The 24,061-nt window shown below is 43.4% G+C and overlaps 1 protein-coding gene across 1 annotated transcript in view; it reads left to right on the top strand.

The window, feature by feature from the left end:
* DCN (decorin) overlaps window positions 1–24,061 on the top strand; it is a 68,477-nt gene that overhangs the window by 8,486 nt on the left and 35,930 nt on the right. The window contains exons 3-4 of the mRNA XM_044277215.1: window positions 13,828–13,940; window positions 21,982–22,195. Coding sequence (XP_044133150.1) covers window positions 13,828–13,940; window positions 21,982–22,195 — 327 coding nt within the window. The remainder of the gene's footprint in view (window positions 1–13,827; window positions 13,941–21,981; window positions 22,196–24,061) is intronic.

Raw genomic sequence — 24,061 nt, 5'->3', positions numbered from 1 at the left:
CAACTCCAGTCACTCAGATGGGATTGAGCTGCACCTAGACCACGTGAATGATGAATATGATGTCATATGGCCTAGGAAACGACTGTGATGCTCACTAAAGCAATGCAGCCTCTTCATATAGATTTTTTTTAAAGTAAAATGGAGGGAGGGGCCCGTGTGGAGTAGACAGCCCCGGGCCTCACATGCACTTAATCCGCCCCTGGCTGCCCGAGGCTGTTTTACAGGTTAGGGCAGCGATCAAGTCCACCCATTAGTGCCGGGGAAGTCATCAGGCTCACTGGTAGGTGAAAGCCTCCACCTAGCTCACCCATGGTGATGTACCCATCCCAGTATATCACCAGATCTCAACAAAATTTTAATGAAATGCTCCAATGCTCATTTCAGAGGGGCTGTCTGGGTGAAAAAGAGGATATGTCTAGGTTCAGCTTTAAACTTGTACAGCCCCTTTAAAAAAGCAAAATGACAATTTTGCATGGACACAAGTATTCAGACCCTTTGCCATGACACTTTAGCTCTGGAGCTTTCATCTTTGATATGTTTCTACACTGTGATTGCAATCTACCTGTGGTAAATTCTGTTGATTGGACATGATTTTCAAAGACACCCCCTGTCTATATAAGATGTCACACCTGACAATGCATATTATACCAAAAACCAAGCAATAAGAAGGAAAGAACTGCCCATAGAGCTCAGAGACTGGATTGTATGAATGCACATATCTGGAGAAAGGTACAAAAATTCTGCTGCACTGAAAATTCTCACAGTGACTGCCTTAATTCCTAGAGCTGGCAGGCTCACCAAACTAATTAATCAAGGGTGTTAGGCCTTGGTAAGAGAGTGACCAAGAACCCAATGATCACAGCTGATGGGCTAGAAGATCCTCTATGCAGATGGCAGAAACATCCAGAAGGTCAACAATCACTTCAGCACCCCACCAATCTTGGCTTTATGGCAGAGTGGCCCGAAAGAAGCCTCTCCGCAGTAATAGCTGGTCGCCCTTCACTGGTAACTCCACCAAATACTGGCAAAATCGGATTCTATACCTCCATCCATCCAGACAGGCTCAGATCACCAAGATTTTTCAAGGGAATAGTTCACATTTGCACCAAAATCTACAAAGCTGTACTGATACAACAGTTTCACAGTTCAGGAAAAATTAAAGAGCAGATATGGTGTAATATAGTCTTTATTATACTCACAAACAAGACCTTAATCACAGCATATCAAAATTTTAAATCCAAATATGTCCTTAATGTGCCCAAACTTTTAAAACATTTACCCCTATATAAAATGTATTTTGCTACTGCAATCCATTAGATAAACTAGCCACAGCACAGGGGCAGGTTGGTGCACCCATCACCTGGTGCCCATACCCTGCCAGGCACTCTGTAGATGATCCCCAGCTTCGGAATGCAGGATTTATGGACAAGCAGATTAGGTAGCAATAAAATTGATCATGATACATTATGACTAGTATTGAGTGAAGCAAAGCATTCGAAGTGGAATTCGGTCTAAAGTTTAGGAAAACTTAGATTCACATGAATCTAAATTAAACGCTTCGTAGTAACAAATCAGTTTTTCTTAAAATGTCTGCTGTACGTTTTACAAAGTGAAAGTAAGTAGCCCAGGAATGCGAGGTGACCCATAATACCGTGCAGCCATCCAATCCACAGATAGCCATCCCCTGTGATGTCACACCCTATAAAAGCCTTATCCCGCGCAATCTCCGCCATTGTCCTGTGAGTTGAGCTTAGGGAGAGACATGGAAAGCGCTCATGTGCTAGGGACAATGTTGCTGAAAACGGTTAACAGAAGAATGTTGGAGAGGGATAGTACAGGGAGAGTGCTGGGAGACTTATTCTGTGTCAGCTTTATTTATTCCTAAATTTACTTGTTACTACATCAGCTGTAAACTAAAATATGTAATTTCTGTGGTTTCTGTAATTAGTGTTGACGTACCCTAAGTCGGAGTAGCCTGTGTATTCCTGATTTATAGTGCTTTGTGACTAATTACAATTTCTTGACTATCTTCAGCAAAGCTGCCAAATTGAATTTTTCTAAACTTCGTTCATCTATAATTATGACATTGTGCAGAAAAGTTGTTCAGGGCACAATGGTAGAAAAGTACAATCACTGGGCAAATTTAGCAGCAGAATAAATTAAGTCAGTGGACAGGTACTGAGCGGGGAAATGGCACAAAACCATGAAACATGAATGGGATTTACATGGGCACATGACTAACAGACACTGTGGTCTATCATTCCCATATGCGAACATTTCAAAGTTAACTTTATAAAGTTAACTGATCGGTGGTGGTCCAACCGCTGAGACCCCCATTAATCCTGAGAATGTGGGTTCCCATGTCCTTGTCCTCATGAAGCGGCAGGCCAAACATGTGCTCTGCAGATCCACTCATTCTCTATGGAACTGCTAAAAAGTAGCACTGTCGCTAGGAAATACTGTTGTCATCAAGAGCTGTATTTGGTCTGCACAACAATAAGATAGGTGATATGTCTCAAGTAGAATCCACCTGAATGCCAGGACCTGAATTTTCCCATCAGAACATTACCCAACATGTCACAATGCCTTCACCTGCTTGCCTTCTTTCAGTAATGCATACTGGTTTTATCTTTTCGGACCCACACACACCTGGTCTTCCACATGATGCAAGATAAAATGCGATTTAGTGTGCAAGGTCACCTTCTTCCGTCGCTCCAGTCTAGTAGTAATCATCAAGTGCATCAGAGGTGGTGAACTTTTGCATATCAGTTGTCTGTAGAGTTGAGCGAACACCTGGATGTTCGGGTTCGAGAAGTTCGGCCGAACATCCCGGAAATGTTCGGGTTCGGGATCCGAACCCGATCCGAACTTCGTCCCGAACCCGAACCCCATTGAAGTCAATGGGGACCCGAACTTTTCGGCACTAAAAAGGCTGTAAAACAGCCCAGGAAAGAGCTAGAGGGCTGCAAAAGGCAGCAACATGTAGGTAAATCCCCTGCAAACAAATGTGGATAGGGAAATGAATTAAAATAAAAATTAAATAAATAAAAATTAACCAAAATCAATTGGAGAGAGGTTCCATAGCAGAGAATCTGGCTTCCCGTCACCCACCACTGGAACAGTCCATTCTCAGATATTTAGGCCCCGGCACCCAGGCAGAGGAGAGAGGTCCCGTAACAGAGAATCTGTCTTCATGTCAGCAGAGAATTAGTCTGCATGTCATAGCAGAGAATGAGGCTTCACGTCAGCCACCACTGCAACAGTCCATTGGCATATATTTAGGCCCAGCACACACACAGGCAGAGGAGAGAGGTCCCGTAACAGAGAATCTGGCTTCATGTCAGCAGAGAATCAGTCTGCATGTCATAGCAGAGAATCAGGCTTCACGTCAGCCACCACTGCAACAGTCCATTGTCATAAATTTAGGCCCAGCACCCAGGCAGAGGAGAGAGGTCCCGTAACAGAGAATCTGGCTTCATGTCAGCAGAGAATCAGTCTTCATATCATAGCAGAGAATCAGGCTTCACGTCACCCACCACTGTAAGAGTCAATTTTCATAAATTTAGGCCCAGAACCCAGGCAGAGGAGAAAGGTCCCGTAACAGACAATCTGGCTTCATGTCAGCAGAGAATCAGTCTTCATATCATAGCAGAGAATCAGGCTTCACGTCACCCACCACTGTAAGAGTCAATTTTCATAAATTTAGGCCCAGAACCCAGGCAGAGGAGAAAGGTCCCGTAACAGACAATCTGGCTTCATGTCAGCAGAGAATCAGTCTTCATATCATAGCAGAGAATCAGGCTTCACGTCACCCACCACTGTAAGAGTCAATTTTCATAAATTTAGGCCCAGAACCCAGGCAGAGGAGAAAGGTCCCGTAACAGACAATCTGGCTTCATGTCAGCAGAGAATCAGTCTTCATATCATAGCAGAGAATCAGGCTTCACGTCACCCACCACTGTAAGAGTCAATTTTCATAAATTTAGGCCCAGAACCCAGGCAGAGGAGAAAGGTCCCGTAACAGACAATCTGGCTTCATGTCAGCAGAGAATCAGTCTTCATATCATAGCAGAGAATCAGGCTTCACGTCACCCACCACTGTAAGAGTCAATTTTCATAAATTTAGGCCCAGAACCCAGGCAGAGGAGAAAGGTCCCGTAACAGACAATCTGGCTTCATGTCAGCAGAGAATCAGTCTTCATATCATAGCAGAGAATCAGGCTTCACGTCACCCACCACTGTAAGAGTCAATTTTCATAAATTTAGGCCCAGAACCCAGGCAGAGGAGAAAGGTCCCGTAACAGACAATCTGGCTTCATGTCAGCAGAGAATCAGTCTTCATATCATAGCAGAGAATCAGGCTTCACGTCACCCACCACTGTAAGAGTCAATTTTCATAAATTTAGGCCCAGAACCCAGGCAGAGGAGAAAGGTCCCGTAACAGACAATCTGGCTTCATGTCAGCAGAGAATCAGTCTTCATATCATAGCAGAGAATCAGGCTTCACGTCACCCACCACTGTAAGAGTCAATTTTCATAAATTTAGGCCCAGAACCCAGGTAGAGGAGAAAGGTCCCGTAACAGACAATCTGGCTTCATGACAGCAGAGAATCAGTCTGCATGTCATAGCAGAGAATCAGGCTTCACGTCAGCCACCACTGCAACAGTCCATTGTCATAAATTTAGGCCCAGCACCCAGGCAGAGGAGAGAGGTCCCGTAACAGACAATCTGGCTTCATGTCAGCAGAGAATTAGTCTGCATGTCATAGCAGAGAATCAGGCTTCATGTCAGCCACCACTGCAACAGTCCATTGGCATATATTTAGGCCTAGCACACAGGCAGAGGAGAGGTTCATTCAACTTTGGGTAGCATCGCAATATAATGGTAAAATGAAAATAAAAATAGGATTGAATGAGGAAGTGCCCTGGAGTCCAATAATATATGGTTATGGGGAGGTAGTTAATGTCTAATCTGGACAAGGGACGGACAGGTCCTGTGGGATCCATGCCTGGTTCATTTTTATGAACGTCAGCTTGTCCACATTGGCTGTAGACAGGCGGCTGCGTTTGTCTGTAATGACGCCCCCTGCCGTGCTGAATACACGTTCAGACAAAACGCTGGCTGCCGGGCAGGCCAGCACCTCCAAGGCATAAAAGGCTAGCTCTGGCCACGTGGACAATTTAGAGACCCAGAAGTTGAATGGGGCCGAACCATCAGTCAGTACGTGGAGGGGTGTGCACACGTACTGTTCCACCATGTTAGTGAAATGTTGCCTCCTGCTAACACGTTGCGTATCAGGTGGTGGTGCAGTTAGCTGTGGCGTGTTGACAAAAGTTTTCCACATCTCTGCCATGCTAACCCTGCCCTCAGAGGAGCTGGCCGTGACACAGCTGCCTTGGCGACCTCTTGCTCCTCCTCTGCCTTGGCCTTGGGCTTCCACTTGTTCCCCTGTGACATTTGGGAATGCTCTCAGTAGCGCGTCTACCAACGTGCGCTTGTACTCGCGCATCTTCCTATCACGCTCCAGTGCAGGAAGTAAGGTGGGCACATTGTCTTTGTAGCGTGGATCCAGCAGGGTGGCAACCCAGTAGTCCGCACAGGTTAAAATGTGGGCAACTCTGCTGTCGTTGCGCAGGCACTGCAGCATGTAGTCGCTCATGTGTGCCAGGCTGCCCAGGGGTAAGGACAAGCTGTCCTCTGTGGGAGGCGTATCGTCATCGTCCTGCCTTTCCCCCCAGCCACGCACCAGTGATGGACCCGAGCTGCGTTGGGTGCCACCCCGCTGTGACCATGCTTCATCCTCATCCTCCTCCACCTCCTCCTCATCCTCGTCCTCCTCGTCCTCCAGTAGTGGGCCCTGGCTGGCCACATTTGTACCTGGCCTCTGCTGTTGCAAAAAACCTCCCTCTGAGTCACTTCGAAGAGACTGGCCTGAAAGTGCTAAAAATGACCCCTCTTCCTCATCCTCCTCCTCCTCCTCCTGGGCCACCTCCTGTTCCATCATCGCCCTAAGTGTTTTCTCAAGGAGACATAGAAGTGGTATTGTAACGCTGATAACGGTGTCATCGCCACTGGCCATGTTGGTGGAGTACTCGAAACAGCGCAACAGGGCACACAGGTCTCGCATGGAGGCCCAGTCATTGGTGGTGAAGTGGTGCTGTTCTGTAGTGCGACTGACCCGTGCGTGCTGCAGCTGAAACTCCACTATGGCCTGCTGCTGCTCGCACAGTCTGTCCAGCATGTGCAAGGTGGAGTTCCACCTGGTGGGCACGTCGCATATGAGGCGGTGAGCGGGAAGGCCGAAGTTACGCTGTAGCGCAGACAGGCGAGCAGCGGCAGGATGTGAACGCCGGAAGCGCGAACAGACGGCCCGCACTTTATGCAGCAGCTCTGACATGTCGGGGTAGTTGTGAATGAACTTCTGCACCACCAAATTCAGCACATGCGCCAAGCAAGGGATGTGCGTCAAATTGGCTAGTCCCAGAGCTGCAACGAGATTTCGCCCATTATCACACACCACCAGGCCGGGCTTGAGGCTCACCGGCAGCAACCACTCGTCGGTCTGTTGTTCAATACCCCGCCACAACTCCTGTGCGGTGTGGGGCCTGTCCCCCAAACATATGAGTTTCAGAATGGCCTGCTGACGTTTACCCCGGGCTGTGCTGAAGTTGGTGGTGAAGGTGTGTGGCTGACTGGATGAGCAGGTGGAAGAAGAGGAGGAGGAAGCCGAGAAGGAGGAGGTGGCAACAGGAGGCAAAGAATGTTGCCCTGCGATCCTTGGCGGCGGCAGGACGTGCGCCAAACAGCTCTCCGCCTGGGGCCCAGCTGCCACTACATTTACCCAGTGTGCAGTTAGGGAGATATAGCGTCCCTGGCCGTGCTTACTGGTCCACGTATCTGTGGTTAGGTGGACCTTGCTACAGATGGCGTTGCGCAGTGCACACTTGATTTTATCGGATACTTGGTTGTGCAGGGAAGGCACGGCTCTCTTGGAGAAGTAGTGCCGGCTGGGAACAACATACTGTGGGACAGCAAGCGACATGAGCTGTTTGAAGCTGTCTGTGTCCACCAGCCTAAATGACAGCATTTCATAGGCCAGTAGTTTAGAAATGCTGGCATTCAGGGCCAGGGATCGAGGGTGGCTAGGTGGGAATTTACGCTTTCTATCAAATGTTTGTGAGATGGAGAGCTGAACGCTGGCGTGTGACATGGTTGAGACGCTTGGTGACGGAGGTGGTGGTGGTGGTGTTGGTGGTACATCCCCTGTTTGCTGGGCGGCAGGTGCCAACGTTCCTCCAGAGGCGGAGGAAGAGGCCGAGGCGGCAGCAGCAGAATAGGCCGAGGCGGCAGCAGCAGAAGAGGTAGCAGGGGGAGCCTGAGTGACTTCCTTGGTTTTAAGGTGTTTACTCCACTGCAGTTCATGCTTTGCATGCAGGTGCCTGGTCATGCAGGTTGTGCTCAGGTTCAGAACGTTAATGCCTCGCTTCAGGCTCTGATGGCACAGCGTGCAAACCACTCGGGTCTTGTCGTCAGCACATTGTTTGAAGAAGTGCCATGCCAGGGAACTCCTTGAAGCTGCCTTTGGGGTGCTCGGTCCCAGATGGCGGCGGTCAGTAGCAGGCGGAGTCTCTTGGCGGCGGGTGTTCTGCTTTTGCCCACTGCTCCCTCTTTTGCTACGCTGTTGGCTCGGTCTCACCACTGCCTCTTCCTCCGAACTGTGAAAGTCAGTGGCACGACCTTCATTCCATGTGGGGTCTAGGACCTCATCGTCCACTGCATCGTCTTCCACCCAGTCTTGATCCCTGACCTCCTGTTCAGTCTGCACACTGCAGAAAGACGCAGCAGTTGGCACCTGTGTTTCGTCATCATCAGAGACATGCTGAGGTGGTATTCCCATGTCCTCATCATCAGGAAACATAAGTGGTTGTGCGTCAGTGCATTCTATGTCTTTCACCGCTGGGGAAGGGCTAGGTGGATGCCCTTGGGAAACCCTGCCAGCGGAGTCTTCAAACAGCATAAGAGACTGCTGCATAACTTGAGGCTGAGACAGTTTCCCTGGTATGCATGGGGGTGATGTGACAGACTGATGGGGTTGGTTTTCAGGCGCCATCTGTGCGCTTTCTGCAGAAGACTGGGTGGGAGATAATGTGAACGTGCTGGATCCACTGTCGGCCACCCAATTGACTAATGCCTGTACCTGCTCAGGCCTTACCATCCTTAGAACGGCATTGGGCCCCACCATATATCGCTGTAAATTCTGGCGGCTACTGGGACCTGAGGTAGTTGGTACACTAGGACGTGTGGATGTGGCAGAACGGCCACGTCCTCTCCCAGCACCAGAGGGTCCACTAACACCACCACGACCATGTCCACGTCCGCGTCCCTTACTAGATGTTTTTCTCATTGTTATGGTTCACCACAACAACAAATATATTATTTGGCCCAATGTATTGTATTCAAATTCAGCGGGATATAAATTTGAGGCCTAGTATTTAGGCGCTGGGTGACCGGTATGGATTTAGTGACAGAATTAGACTTGGAAATGCACAGAAGCGTGTGTGTGAAGTTATTCTGAATGACCCAATGTGCACCTTGAATATTATATACCCTTTTTGGGATAGATTTCAAATAGCTCTGATATAGCAGGAACCACTAAATTATGAAATTGCTAAATTGGGAATTGTACTTCAACCCAGAACAAAAAATGTGCTTTGACGGGCACTAAATAACTTTCCCAGCTACAACAGGACAGCGGTAACGAGAGATTTAGAGGGATTTAAATTTGAGGCCTAGTATTTAGGCGCTGGGTCACCGGTATGGATTTAGTGACAGAATTAGACTTGGAAATGCACAGAAGCGTGTGTGTGAAGTTATTCTGAATGACCCTATGTGCACCTTCAATATTATATACCCTTTTAGGGATAGATTTCAAATAGCTCTGATATAGCAGAAACCACTAAATTATGAAATTGCTAAATTGGGAATTGTACTTCAACCCAGAACAAAAAATGTGCTTTGACGGGCACTAAATAACTTTCCCAGCTACAACAGGACAGCGGTAACGAGAGATTTAGAGGGATTTAAATTTGAGGCCTAGTATTTAGGCGCTGGGTCACCGGTATGGATTTAGTGACAGAATTAGACTTGGAAATGCACAGAAGCGTGTGTGTGAAGTTATTCTGAATGACCCTATGTGCACCTTCAATATTATATACCCTTTTAGGGATAGATTTCAAATAGCTCTGATATAGCAGAAACCACTAAATTATGAAATTGCTAAATTGGGAATTGTACTTCAACCCAGAACAAAAATGTGCTTTGACGGACACTAAATATCTTGCCCAGCAACAACAGTACAGCGGTGGGTAACGAGAGATTTAGAGGGATTTAAATTTGAGGCCTAGTATTTAGGCGCTGGGTCACCGGTATGGATTTAGTGACAGAATTAGACTTGGAAATGCACAGAAGCGTGTGTGTGAAGTTATTCTGAATGACCCAATGTGCACCTTCAATATTATATACCCTTTTAGGGATAGATTTCAAATAGCTCTGATATAGCAGAAACCACTAAATTATGAAATTGCTAAATTGGGAATTGTACTTCAACCCAGAACAAAAAATGTGCTTTGACGGACACTAAATATCTTGCCCAGCAACAACAGTACAGCGGTAACGAGAGATTTAGAGGGATTTAAATTTGAGGCCTAGTATTTAGGCGCTGGGTGACAGGTATGGGTTTAGTGACAGAATTAGACTTGGAAATGCACAGAAGCGTGTGTGTGAAGTTATTCTGAATGACCCAATGTGCACCTTCAATATTATATACCCTTTTAGGGATAGATTTCAAATAGCTCTGATATAGCAGAAACCACTAAATTATGAAATTGCTAAATTGGGAATTGTACTTCAACCCAGAACAAAAAATGTGCTTTGACGGACACTAAATATCTTGCCCAGCAACAACAGTACAGCGGTAACGAGAGATTTAGAGGGATTTAAATTTGAGGCCTAGTATTTAGGCGCTGGGTGACAGGTATGGGTTTAGTGACAGAATTAGACTTGGAAATACACAGTAGCGGGTGTGTGTGAAGTTATTCTGAATGACCCAATGTGCACCTTCAATATTATATACCCTTTTTGGGATAGATTTCAAATAGCTCTGATATAGCAGGAACCACTAAATTATGAAATTGCTAAATTGGGAATTGTACTTCAACCCAGAACAAAAAATGTGCTTTGACGGACACTAAATATCTTGCCCAGCAACAACAGTACAGCGGTAACGAGAGATTTAGCGGGATATAAATTTGAGGCCTAGTATTTAGGCGCTGGGTCACCGGTATGGATTTAGTGACAGAATTAGACTTGGAAATGCACAGAAGCGTGTGTGTGAAGTTATTCTGAATGACCCTATGTGCACCTTCAATATTATATACCCTTTTAGGGATAGATTTCAAATAGCTCTGATATAGCAGAAACCACTAAATTATGAAATTGCTAAATTGGGAATTGTACTTCAACCCAGAACAAAAAATGTGCTTTGACGGACACTAAATATCTTGCCCAGCAACAACAGTACAGCGGTGGGTAACGAGAGATTTAGAGGGATTTAAATTTGAGGCCTAGTATTTAGGCGCTGGGTCACCGGTATGGATTTAGTGACAGAATTAGACTTGGAAATGCACAGAAGCGTGTGTGTGAAGTTATTCTGAATGACCCTATGTGCACCTTCAATATTATATACCCTTTTAGGGATAGATTTCAAATAGCTCTGATATAGCAGAAACCACTAAATTATGAAATTGCTAAATTGGGAATTGTACTTCAACCCAGAACAAAAAATGTGCTTTGACGGACACTAAATATCTTGCCCAGCAACAACAGTACAGCGGTGGGTAACGAGAGATTTAGAGGGATTTAAATTTGAGGCCTAGTATTTAGGCGCTGGGTCACCGGTATGGATTTAGTGACAGAATTAGACTTGGAAATGCACAGAAGCGTGTGTGTGAAGTTATTCTGAATGACCCAATGTGCACCTTCAATATTATATACCCTTTTAGGGATAGATTTCAAATAGCTCTGATATAGCAGAAACCACTAAATTATGAAATTGCTAAATTGGGAATTGTACTTCAACCCAGAACAAAAAATGTGCTTTGACGGACACTAAATATCTTGCCCAGCAACAACAGTACAGCGGTAACGAGAGATTTAGAGGGATTTAAATTTGAGGCCTAGTATTTAGGCGCTGGGTGACAGGTATGGGTTTAGTGACAGAATTAGACTTGGAAATACACAGTAGCGGGTGTGTGTGAAGTTATTCTGAATGACCCAATGTGCACCTTCAATATTATATACCCTTTTAGGGATAGATTCCAAATAGCTCTGATATAGCAGGAACCACTAAATTATGAAATTGCTAAATTGGGAATTGTACTTCAACCCAGAACAAAAAATGTGCTTTGACGGACACTAAATATCTTGCCCAGCAACAACAGTACAGCGGTAACGAGAGATTTAGAGGGATTTAAATTTGAGGCCTTGTATTTAGGCGCTGGGTGACAGGTATGGGTTTAGTGACAGAATTAGACTTGGAAATACACAGTAGCGGGTGTGTGTGAAGTTATTCTGAATGACCCAATGTGCACCTTCAATATTATATACCCTTTTTGGGATAGATTTCAAATAGCTCTGATATAGCAGGAACCACTAAATTATGAAATTGCTAAATTGGGAATTGTATTTCAACCCAGAACAAGAAATGTGCTTGAACGGACACTAAATAACTCGCCCAGCTACAGCACTAGGGACAGATTTAGCTGGATATAAATTTGAGGCCTAGTATTTAGGCGCTGGGTGACCGGTATGGATTTAGTGACAGAATTAGACTGGGATATGGCCAAAAAATAAACAGACTATTGCTGGTTAAATGCACTTGGTGTGACAGCTTCACCCTGATGTAGGCTTTAGCCCAAAAACAACCACACCATTGAGGGTTAAATGCACTTGGTGACAGGCGCAGCTTGCCCCTGATTTTGTATATGGCCAAAAAATGAACAGACTATTGCTGGTTAAATGCACTTGGTGTGACAGCTTCACCCTGATGTAGGCTTTAGCCAAAAAACAACCACACCATTGAGGGTTAAATGCACTTGGTGACAGGCGCAGCTTGCCCCTGATTTTGTATATGGCCAAAAAATGAACAGACTATTGCTGGTTAAATGCACTTGGTGTCACAGCTTCACCCTGATGTAGGCTTTAGCCAAAAAACAACCACACCATTGAGGGTTAAATGCACTTGGTGACAGGCGCAGCTTGCCCCTGATTTTGTATATGGCCAAAAAATGAACAGACTATTGCTGGTTAAATGCACTTGGTGTGACAGCTTCACCCTGATGTAGGCTTTAGCCAAAAAACAACCACACCATTGAGGGTTAAATGCACTTGGTCGCAGCTTGTGCTGGCGCACCACAAGACACAAAATGGCCGCCGATCACCCCAGAAAAATGAGACTGACAAACGGTCTGTGCAGCCTAAAAACAGTGAGCAATTGAGGATCAGCAGCTCAATGATCCACAGCTGCAGATCGATCAGTTAATCAAGTCCTTTGGAGGAGTTAATCTGCCTAATCTCGCCCTACTGTCGCAGCCGCAACCTCTCCCTACGCTAATCAGAGCAGAGTGACGGGCGGCGCTATGTGACTCCAGCTTAAATAGAGGCTGGGTCACATGGTGCTCTGGCCAATCACAGCCATGCCAATAGTAGGCATGGCTGTGATGGCCTCTTGGGGCAAGTAGTATGACGCTTGTTGATTGGCTGCTTTGCAGCCTTTCAAAAAGCGCCAAGAAAGCGTCACAAAAGCGCCAAGAAAGCGACGAACACCGAACCCGAACCCGGACTTTTACGAAAATGTCCGGGTTCGGGTCCGTGTCACGGACACCCCAAAATTCGGTACGAACCCGAACTATACAGTTCGAGTTCGCTCATCCCTAGTTGTCTGTCTTTTTGAGCAAATAGTGCTTCTGTGCAATCAAACAAGTTAGGCTAGCATTCACTCACACAAATTAATTAGTCTTGGGCATCCATGATCCTTTCTCTGGTTCACTGCTTACCCTTCCTTGGATCACTTTTTGTAGGTTCCAACCACTGCATGGCAGGAACACTTCTAAGACCTACCATATTTAACTGTCCCAATGTTGCCCTTGTCATAGCTGCTCGGATCCTTGTGCTTGCTCATTTTTCCTGCTTCCAAGACAACAACTTCTAGAACTGACAGTACACTTGCTGCCCAGTGGCTTCCACCTGACTCTCTAAGGAGATAATCAATGTTATACACGTGGTTTTAATGTTCTGGCTGATCATTGTATATTCTAAACCATGTAAAATATCTATACATTATAGAATGCTGGCTATATATTACATACATTATATTATTATGTGTTACTCATGGCCATCAAGGCATACTAGCAATGAGAAATTCTAAAAAAATGTATGGGATTTCCTGACAGTCTAGTTTCCTATTAGACAACCACAGTAGAGGTTATACACTAAGTACTCTGTACTTCAACATTTCAGCCTGTATTGTTTTTTATGAGAGAGCATAAAGAATCAGTAATTGGAAATTATGCTACAGTCAAATCACCAAAAATGCAATTTTCTATAGACTGGATTATCTCTGCTAACTACAATTTTGAATAGGATTAATTTATTGATTACTGTAATTTCAGTGAAAATGGTGATAAAAAAATAAATACATCAGCTTTTTAGCAGATGTAGAATTGCCTAACCATATAAGCATGAACTTTAATCAGTAATTTTCTTTTCAGGTCTAGAACAAGTGCCCAAAAATATTCCTGCAGACACAACTTTACTTGACTTACAGAATAACAAGATAACTGAAATAAAGGATGATGATTTCAAGAATCTGAAAAACCTTCATGTAAGATATTTTATATTTTTCCAAATTCCACAAGTATAAAATAGTCACGTGAAAGCAAAAGTATAATGAAAAAACTAAGGGAGTCATTTATTAAGCTGAAATATGGCTTTATTAGGTGTACTTCAGGTGCAGATTGTGGCTAGTTGCACCTCAATCAGCGACTTTTCCCCTCTCACGGCAGGTCTAAAAAAGTGGGCGTGGTGTGGACAGGGAAGGGGACGGCCCTATGTCTGGTTTAGGCGTAGAAAAAGGACTAAATGTAAGACAGCAAGGAAGCTGTCTTACATTTAGAACTGGAGGAGGATCTGCCGAAGTTATGAAGAGGCCTCTTCATAAATTCAGCGGAACAACCGCCAGCTTAGGGCTTTATTGAGACCGTCATCTAAAACTCCGGTCTTAATAAATGTGCAAAAGGAAAAATATTGGTGAGAAATTTTTTGGGACGTTTCCTTTGACTCTATTAACACTAGTGTTGAGCGTGAATATTCGAATCGTGAATATTAATCGCGAATATCGGCACTTCGAGAATTCGCGAATATTTAGAATATGGTGATATATATTCATATTTTTGAATATTCAAGATTTTTTTTCATCTGAAACCATAATCCCTCCCTGCTTCTTGCTTGTGGGCCAATGAGAAGGCTGCAATGTCTTTGTCTGAACCTAGCAAAATCCTTAGCAACCAATAGGAACGTTTCCTACCCCTTACTATATAAGAACCTCCCCAGCAGCCATTTTATGCTGTTTTTTAAAGTTCTGAGAGAGACAGCAGTGTCATTGCTGTGCTCTGTGCTTTCCACTCATTACATTAGATAGATAGTTAGATAGCTCTTATATATATATATATATATATATATATATTACAGATAGTTAGTGGGAGATAGTCAGTGTAGGGTATATCCTGATATATTGTAGCTGGTAGGTTCCAGTGCAGGGTGTTAGGTAGTGTCATTGCTGATCTCTGTACTTTCCACATTACATTAGATAGATAGTTATATAGCTTATATATATAATACAGATAGTTAGTGGGAGATAGTCAGTGTAGGTTATATCCTGATATAGTGTAGCTGGTAGGTTCCAGTGCAGGGTGTTAGGTAGTGTCATTGCTATGCTCTGTACTTTCCACACTACATTAGATAGGTAGTTATATAGCTTATATATATATTACAGATAGTTAGTGGGAGATAGTCAGTGTAGGTTAGATAGTTAGATAGTGATGTAGTGTAACTGATAGCTTGCAGTGCAGGGTGTTAAGTAGTGTGATAGGAATTACTGTTTGTGTGCTGTCCATACATACATACTACAGAAATGGTGCTGTGATGTCACAACAATACTTAGTGCACCAATCAGTAATATGTAGTCTGACCTGCTAAAATGTGAAGTTGCACGTATTGAGCAAAAATATGCACATCATTAATTGCTGATTTGCGCAATCGCAAATATATTGGAGCACTCTATCTGCATATAAAGCTATTGTAATGTTCTGCTGTGACAGCCATTTTCTCCAGTCTCGGGAAACTTGGAAAATGTAGCAAAAGTGACCCACGCCTGTATTACGCGCGCATTGTGCGCATAATACATTACCGATTTTGGCAATCAAGAAAATAATCGCAAATTTGCAAATATATGACGAATATTCTACAAAATATTTGCAAATGTCGCAAATTCGAATATTGCCCCTGCCGCTCATGCCTAATTAACACCAATAGTAGGACAAGATTGAAACTTTACTAGTCGAGGGACCATATCCAACAACAATATAAAACATGAAATGATGTGCCCATTAAAAAACATTTTATCTGATCAGACAGCCCCTTTAAAACTGGGATTGTTGGGAATTAAACTGATTGTTAATGTTACACCACAGAGAAGTAAAATGTTGACCATGGGTACTGTGTGAATAGGAATGAGAAGAGAAATATATCAGTGTGGAAATAAACCTCAGTGTGAACATATACTAAGGTAAATACAGTAAAGTAAACTTAGTATGAGTTGGTAGTCTACAGTGTCAAGTGCTGCAGAGATATCCAAAAGAATCTAAACTATCTTTCTTGCTGGTTTAGATTTTAGTTCTGGTGCATAGACCTGCACAGATGTGCCACTATTGTTAAGAGGCATGCACCTCAGTAATTGTGGTGCATCTGGTGCCAGCAGGAAGTAGATTAGGACCAGTGTGTAAAAGGTCAGTCTTAATAAATATCCCACTGTGTTTCCAGTTTGGAGATCAAGGTGAGAATAGATTTGGCAGTTCAGGGTGAGTCAAGCAAAGGTTTTTTGGTAATGGGATAATGGCTGAAAATTATTCTGGAAAAATCCATGTTTCAATGGCCAGAAATTAAATTTGGCAGACCCATCAGTCAGTACGTGTAGGCGTGTGAACACATACTGTTCCACCATGTTGCTGAAATGCTGCCTCCTGCTAAGACGCTCCATATCAGCTGGTGGTGCTGATTGTTGTGGCGTGCTGACAAAGCTTTTCCACATTTCGGCCATGCTAACCCTCCCTTCTGAGGTGTTGACAGTTCCCCAGCTGTGTTGGCGTCTTCTTCCTCCTCCTCCTCTGCCTTCACCTTGTGCTTCCACTGAGCCCCCAGTGTCAGGTAGGAATGCCATCAGCAGCGTGCGCTTGTACCTCTCGCATCTTCCGATCACGCTCCAGTGACAGAATTAAAGACAGCACATTGTCCTTGTAACAGGGATCCAGTAGGGTGGCCACCCAGTAATCAGCACTGGTTACAATGTGGGCAACTCGGCGGTTGTTGCCAGACACTGCAGCATGTAGTCGTAAATGTGTGCCAGGCTGCCCAGAGGCAATAAAAATCTGTCCTCTGTGGGAGGTGTAACTCTGAACGTTCTGTCGCCTATGTGCACCTGATGAAGGTGCTTCATTTGGGCATGTAGCTGGCACAGATTAACCACGTCCTCTCCCTGCAACAGGAGCTCCACCAACCCCAGCAGCACCACGACCAGGGCCACGTCCCTTATTTGATGCTCTCCTCATTCTTTGAGGTCACCCATTGAACTAACAGACAGATTAACTATATTATTTTCCCCATCACAGATGCAGTGCAGGTGTACTTCACGCAATAAATGGGTATATGACGTTCACCTAACTAACAGATGTATTAACAACATAAATTTGCCTGTCACGTATGCAGTGCAGGTGTACAGGTGCAGTGCTGCTGGAGCGCCGCTGCCTTCTCAAACAGCTGATCGGCGGGGGTTCCGGGTGTCGGACCCCCGCCGATCAGAAGCTGATGATCTATCCAGAGGATAGATCATCAGTTAAATGAAAGTGCAGAACCCCTTTAAGCTACATTCACTGCATCTCAATATCTTCCCCTGTACTGAACATATTGCTGTCATGGAATATTAGCTTTCAGACAATATAAAGCACATATCTCTAGCTGGTACCAAACCTGAGATATAAGCAGCTAAATCAACTGCCCCCCTCCCTTTCAGTGTGGAGGAGAATGAGGGAGCATCTGCAGAGCTGACAGGAGGAGAGAGAAAAAATAGGAAAAATATATAGAAATATGCTTACTGATTAAATTAAATGCTTGTCTCTGGTTAGTTGTATGTGAGAGGATACACACTGTTCTGGGGTAGTTGAGGAGGTTATCTGCATTCTGATTGGTCTTAGCTGTCTCTGGTTAGCTGCATGTGAAAGGATACACACTGCTCTAGGGTAGTGGGGGAGGTTATCTGCATCTTGGTCTTGCTTGTCTGCTAGTTCATGTGAGGAGAGCAAGGGTTTATGGGAAGTGAGGGAAATACAGGATGGCCTCAAGGACATGGCAAAGATCACCCCAGAAAGTGCAGCAGGGGCCATCTTAGGAAGATGCTGAAATAGAGACACAGAGAAATAGGGTTGCTAAGGGCTGAATACAGACATCAGAAAGATAAAATTAGCTGAAAAATAAATCTTCATGAACATATTCCCTTCAGCATCACATATGTTAGGAGTTTCATTTTTGGTAGTGAAATGGCAGTTACACTTTAATTATTTACCAATTTGTGCAGTATGCTTATTTGTCTTAGGGTGCAGCAGATTTTGTTTCAGAAAATTTTCTGTGACGGGAAATCAGTTCCATTCATTTGAATTAGGCTGTTTTGGTAGGAAGCACATGAATTTCTGCAAACCCCATTCACATCAAAAGAACTAATTTCCAGTCACAGAACATTTTCTGCAACAAAATCTATCATAGTGAAGGAACCCTTAGGGTGTGCAGTTTTTGAGGCCAAAACCAGGTGTGGATCATAAATGAAGAGAAAGCATTAAGGACAAATATTACCTCTCCTCTGTTTGACTCTTGGTTTTAGGTTTAAAAAGTCCATAAAAAAAACTGAACGTGTGACAGAGACCTTACAAGAAAAAAACAAAAAACAAAACTAGAAGTTAAAAAGAGTAGGCAAAGTTACCTGAGTAGTGATAGCAGTACAAAAGAAAAGGTGTGAAGGCAGGGTCACTAATACAGGTAGTAGGGAGAAGAGAGGAGCCTAAAGACTTCTAATATGAAGTTAAATGCTAAAAGTTGATTGTCCTGTGACAGATCCAGAAAAAAATTAAGTAAATGGTGCAGCACTGTAATAAAGTGCACTTGAAAGAGTGAGCGCAGAGGTTCAAATGACCATACCAAAGGTCAGTAGTTGAACCACAATAAATTTAATTTATTTACCCATAGTTTACAACCCAAAGTTTCAGCGTCTTAATTGAGCCAGTTTCAGTAGGAGCTGAAATGTTACTCTGTAAGCATTGTGCGAATAAATCCGATACTTGGCAAAAAGGTATTGACGTACCTCTTCATTCCTTTTTTAGATCGGTGATACTGTAGGTGCCTGCACTTTAGGATAAAGATGAGAAAATTTGTAGAAAATTAGATTCGGCTGATTCTACGAATTTCACCCCAAAAATTGCTTTGTGACGAATTACTTCGCCACGAAGCACATTTTTTTGTAAGTAGCGGGTGCAATGACAGGGAGCTGCGATAGTGCTGCCCCCGTCATTGTACCCCTCAGATGCCGTGTTCATACATGATTGCTAAGCTCAGACAAAGATATTGCAGCCTTCTCATTGACCCACAGGCAAGAAGCAGCGAGGGTACTGATAAAAACAAAATCTAGAATATTCGCGATTACGAAGATATAGCACTATATCCTAGATCTTCCCGAATTCTCGAAGTGCCGATATTCGCGATCAACACTACCAGAAATTAGAAAATTTTTCGAAAATTCGATTCGCCTGATATGCCGAATTTCACAAAAAAAATTGCTTTGTGACGAAGTGCTTCGCCACAATGCAATTTTTCTTGTAAGTCGCGGGTGCAGTAATAGGGAGCTGCGATAGCGCCGCCCCCATCATTGTACCCCTCAGATGCCGCGTTCATACATGATCACAGCATCTGAGTACACAAACAGAGTTAAATTAACATTTAAAAAAACATTACATCAAACTTACTGCATCCATTTGCGCGCAACGGGCTGGCATGGGGTCACGTATGATGTCATCACGCCGGCTGGCGTGATGATGTAATCTCGCACTGCACGGGATTTCGGCTGAGTTTTTCAAGCAAGATGGAAGCTGGCGGCCCTTTGCCTGCAAATGGAGTTTTAATTTCAGGATTAATCGATTCACTGACATGAAGCACGAGGAAATTCGGCTTCTAGGCGAATCGAATTATTCCTGAAATTCGGATCGAATTCCACTTTGTGGGATTCGGTTCGCTCATCTCTAAACACTACTAATGATGAAGCAAACCACTTTGGATTATTAGAATGTGTGGAGATCAGAACGGTAAATAGGATTGCTTGGAGAAGGGCAGAGATAAATTTTAAGCATAAACTTTTTATCGAGGAAATTTGCTGAAATAGGTGATTTTTGCTGATGTTAGTCATAGATATTTGGCACACCTAAAATACTGTTGAATAAAATTATTTTTTCAGGTGTGGAATCAAGCTCCTGCCGTCTGTGCACAGTGCAGGTGGAACCTGCTTTGTCCAGAGAACTTTTCAGACTTTCATTGTAGTGTTTACCAGCTGGAGTAGGAAAAGAGATTGAAGTGCTTGGGGCCAATGAAGAATGCAAAGTCTTTGTTATTTTCAGTGTTAGGAGATGGGATTGTCAATACTGCGCTTGCGCTGATACTCAGACCAACGGTGTGGGTGTTTGACAGGGCCAGGCAAGCAGAAGTGTCTTTAGCAGCAGGATGTTGATGAACTGGTACTCTGAAGGCATCAGCCAGCATCTCAGTGCTCCAGCAGCCTAATTTCCAGATTACAAGAAATAGATTTTTCTCCTGAATGTGCAATGTGGAAGAATACATAAGGTATCCTTGTAATTCGCATGGCCAGCCCTACTAGGCAGCATTTCTGGTTTAAAGATGCTCTTTAATGCTTAGCTTGGTACATCTACCTGCATGCCATTTGCATTTAGTTGATGCCTTATTCTAGAAGTGAAATGGATTATGCATTGTATTTTTCCACATGACTTAAACCTTAAGAGTTTTAAAATCTGTCATAATTATATCACACATATCTCTTAGCGGTCATCTCCAAAAGCTGATCACAAGCCCAGTAATGTTCAAAATGCAGGCCAAAAAGGATATTACAAGACCGGTTGTTAGTATTGGTTATAGAAAACATCTGTTAGTCTTCAAAAACAAGAAATTAGAAAAGGAGCAAATATTACCGTTAGATATCTTATACTATATAGACTATAATCCCACATTTTAAGATATTCAGCAGTAAAAGGTACAACTACATACATAAAAAGTAATTTAACCGATGTTGGGCAATAATGGTAGAAAAGCTAAGCTATATTTGTAAAAATAAATGAAAAAGGACAAGCTTCTGGACCTTGGGGCTCCAAAGCTGACTCGTTCTTAGGGTTGTTGTGGGTTCCAGCAGTGGATCCCCTTCTTATCAAGATGTCATAATACACTTTTGTGGGAAATCCTGCAGCTGTATAGAATGTTCTGAGCATAATAAATGGGTTCACTAATGGTGTCTATACACAGTACAGCCTGGAATTAGTGTTGAGCGCGAATATTCGAATCGCAAATTTTAATCGCAAATATCGCCACTTTGAAAATTCACTAATATTTAGAATATAGTGCTATATATTAGTATTCGCGAATAGTGTTGATCGCGAAAATTCTAATCGTGAATTTATCGCAAATTTATCACAAATTGGGGCACTTAGCAACATCCAAAGCAACCAATAGGAATGCTTCCTTCCCCTTAGTGTTGATCGTGAATATTCTAATTGCAAATTTGTATCGCGACTATATTACATTGCCAATTTTCCCAATCAAGAAAATAATGACAAGATCACAAATTCTCGAATTTGCAAATTTATAGCGAATATTCGGCCAAAAATTTGCGAAATATTGCAAATTCGAATATTGCCTATGCAGCTCATCACTACCTGGCCTCAGGATCCACATTGCTGCTAATTGCTGCATGAGTATTCAGTGGCTAGGCTGCACCATATAATAACATCCTAAAAGTGCAAATGCCATAGTTGTGTTAACCATTTTTTTCTTTCTCATTTAAAGGGTCTGTCTGTCAGTTTGTCACCTACAAAATCATTTTCATAGTAAGGATACCGCCATGTAGGGTAAATGCCATGAAGCATAACCATCTCTTTCTTGTTAAAATCCATTTCTAAGATTATGTTTCCCGTTATTTTTAAGCAAATAAGGTTTTGAGTGCAGTGTGGGCATTCATCTCTCTGCCAGTAATGCCAGACAGCATCTTCCTTCTCATTTGGTTGATGGTCCCTGATGGTCCCTGAGATAGCAGAGCAGTAGTGATCTCACAGGGGAAACCAGGCATACGGAACAGCATGGTCCCACCTACAGTGCATAAAAAATCTTTCAGCGAGAATAGAAATATTTATCATGACTGTTTTTTCATAAGGAAGGTGTGGTTATGTTTTGAGGTCTCTACCCTACATTATGCTATGCTTTATTGTTATGCTTGACAGCATAATCATGATAAACTAAACATTTATTGTAATAATATCACATTTTGCTTGTAGGCGTTAATCCTGGTTAACAACAAAATTAAATCCATCAGTCCTACTGCTTTTGCCTCACTCACAAAGCTGGAACGACTCTACTTATCCAAAAATAACTTGAAGGAACTTCCAACCAATATGCCCAAGTCACTTCAGGAGCTGCGTGTGCATGAAAACATGATAACCAAAGTGAAGAAGTCTGTGTTTGATGGACTAAATAACATGATTGTTATTGGTAAGTTATAAACTTGTATCAAGTTTTTATACAATTTATACAATTTCAGCTCATTACATTGTGCAAGTGTCAACATACAGGTCTGCCCGTCATTAAATGGGTTGTTCAGCCTAGGAGACAATAACCCCAATTGTCCTAACCTGGTCCCATAAAAAAAACACTCACCTGTCCACGGTCCTACACCACTGCCCTATATTTGGTTGCTTCCCATCTGGCAGGACCAGGAAATGGCTTGGTCCCGTGAGCTCTGCAGTCAATCACAGGCCTAAGCAGTCAAATCTGTTTGAATGACATATTGCAGGTGAGTTTTTTTTTTTTTAAGGGGCAAATGTTAGGACCACTCGAGTTGTCAGCTCCTAGAATGGACAACCTATTTAAAAGGATATACTAACTGATCTTTCAATTTTTCCTGTTGTTACTCTTCTTTCATTACTGAGAGTTATTCATGCCTTGCAAGGCTATATTTGTTGGATATGACTAATATGGTGTTTAAGCAGTGGATGATTTAGATGATAGGGCACACCAATAGCAAATATAAAATAAGGCGACTTTCAGGTGCTGCTTGATATCAACACACTCCTAACCACCAGGGATAGAAGGTCTTGGTGTTTCCATTCCATTAATGTATGTTTTGCAATTCCATATTTGTCAACCACATACTTCTGAAGGTTTTCACTAGTTATAGAGGCCTCTCTATAGGAGGTAATAGCAGTGGCATGTGCACATGTACACATGTACATAGGCCTACCGTTCTTTTTGTAAGTGTTATTTTTGATCCAACACATGCTTGCAGTTGTTCCATATTACAGCAAACACTTAAAGGGGCTGTTACTAAGGTGAGATGAGACTAAACCCTGACCACCAGGTGGATGGGAAACTGTGGAGTGGACCAACACTGAGCTGTTTCAGTAGCTCCTTTTACTGTTCCCATAGCTGCCATGCACTGCAATGGGAGCTACTGAAACAGCAAAGCGCCAGCTCACTCCACTATTTCCTGGTGGTTGGGCTTAGTCTCACCCTACCTTTGTACTGGCGAGATAAGTCAACCCCCTTAAGAATATGTAGCTAACATTAGCTAACATTAGGATCAAGGAGCATGCTTTAACATATCTTTATCTAAGCCATGTACCTTCTCACAAAATATATGATAGTTCAAACATAACTGCTTGCTGGTCAGTGAAGGTGAAGAGCTGCAATCAAATGCTGCAATCACTTCCACTGTATGGGAGTAAGTGATGGCTAGTACCTTCTCTCATCTACCTACAGATTCATTATTTTTGGGCAGCAGAGCACATAATTCACACAGCATGATCTTCTGCCCAGGAACGATGGTCTAATGTGCTGCATGGAAGTTAATTTCACTTGACGAACAAGTGTTTTGATCGTTCATCGGAAGATCACCAGCACATGGCAGTAGTAATGTTTGTTTCTGATAATTGGCCTGACAATTGGGCCTTGTAAACCCGCTTTTACTGTGAGTGCTATTATTGTACAGTAAAAACTTTTAGGAACCACGGCAACTCAGAAGCGGCAGGCCACGTAAAGTACAGAGCAGGGTTACAGAATGCTGAGGTGCATAGTGCATAAAAGTTACCAATGTTCTACTGACTTAGTAACTGCAGAGTTTCAAACCTTCTCTGTTTTTTTTTTACATCACCATGCCAATGCCAAGCATTGGATGGAGTGGTGCAAAGCATGTCACCACTGGACTCTACAGCAGTGGAAATGTGTTCTGTGGACTGACAAATCATGCCTTTCTATCTGGCAGTCTGTTGGATGACTCTGGGTTTGGTGAATGCCAGGAGAACATCTAATAGACAGACAAATTTTTCTATAGTACGCAAACATGGCTACCACTGCTGGATT

This window comes from Bufo gargarizans, chromosome 2 (genome assembly GCF_014858855.1).
Source record: "Bufo gargarizans isolate SCDJY-AF-19 chromosome 2, ASM1485885v1, whole genome shotgun sequence".
NCBI classification, from domain to species: Eukaryota; Metazoa; Chordata; class Amphibia; order Anura; family Bufonidae; genus Bufo; species Bufo gargarizans.
Note: the sequence above shows the minus strand (reverse complement) of the source record. Positions and strands in the feature narration are given on the sequence as shown.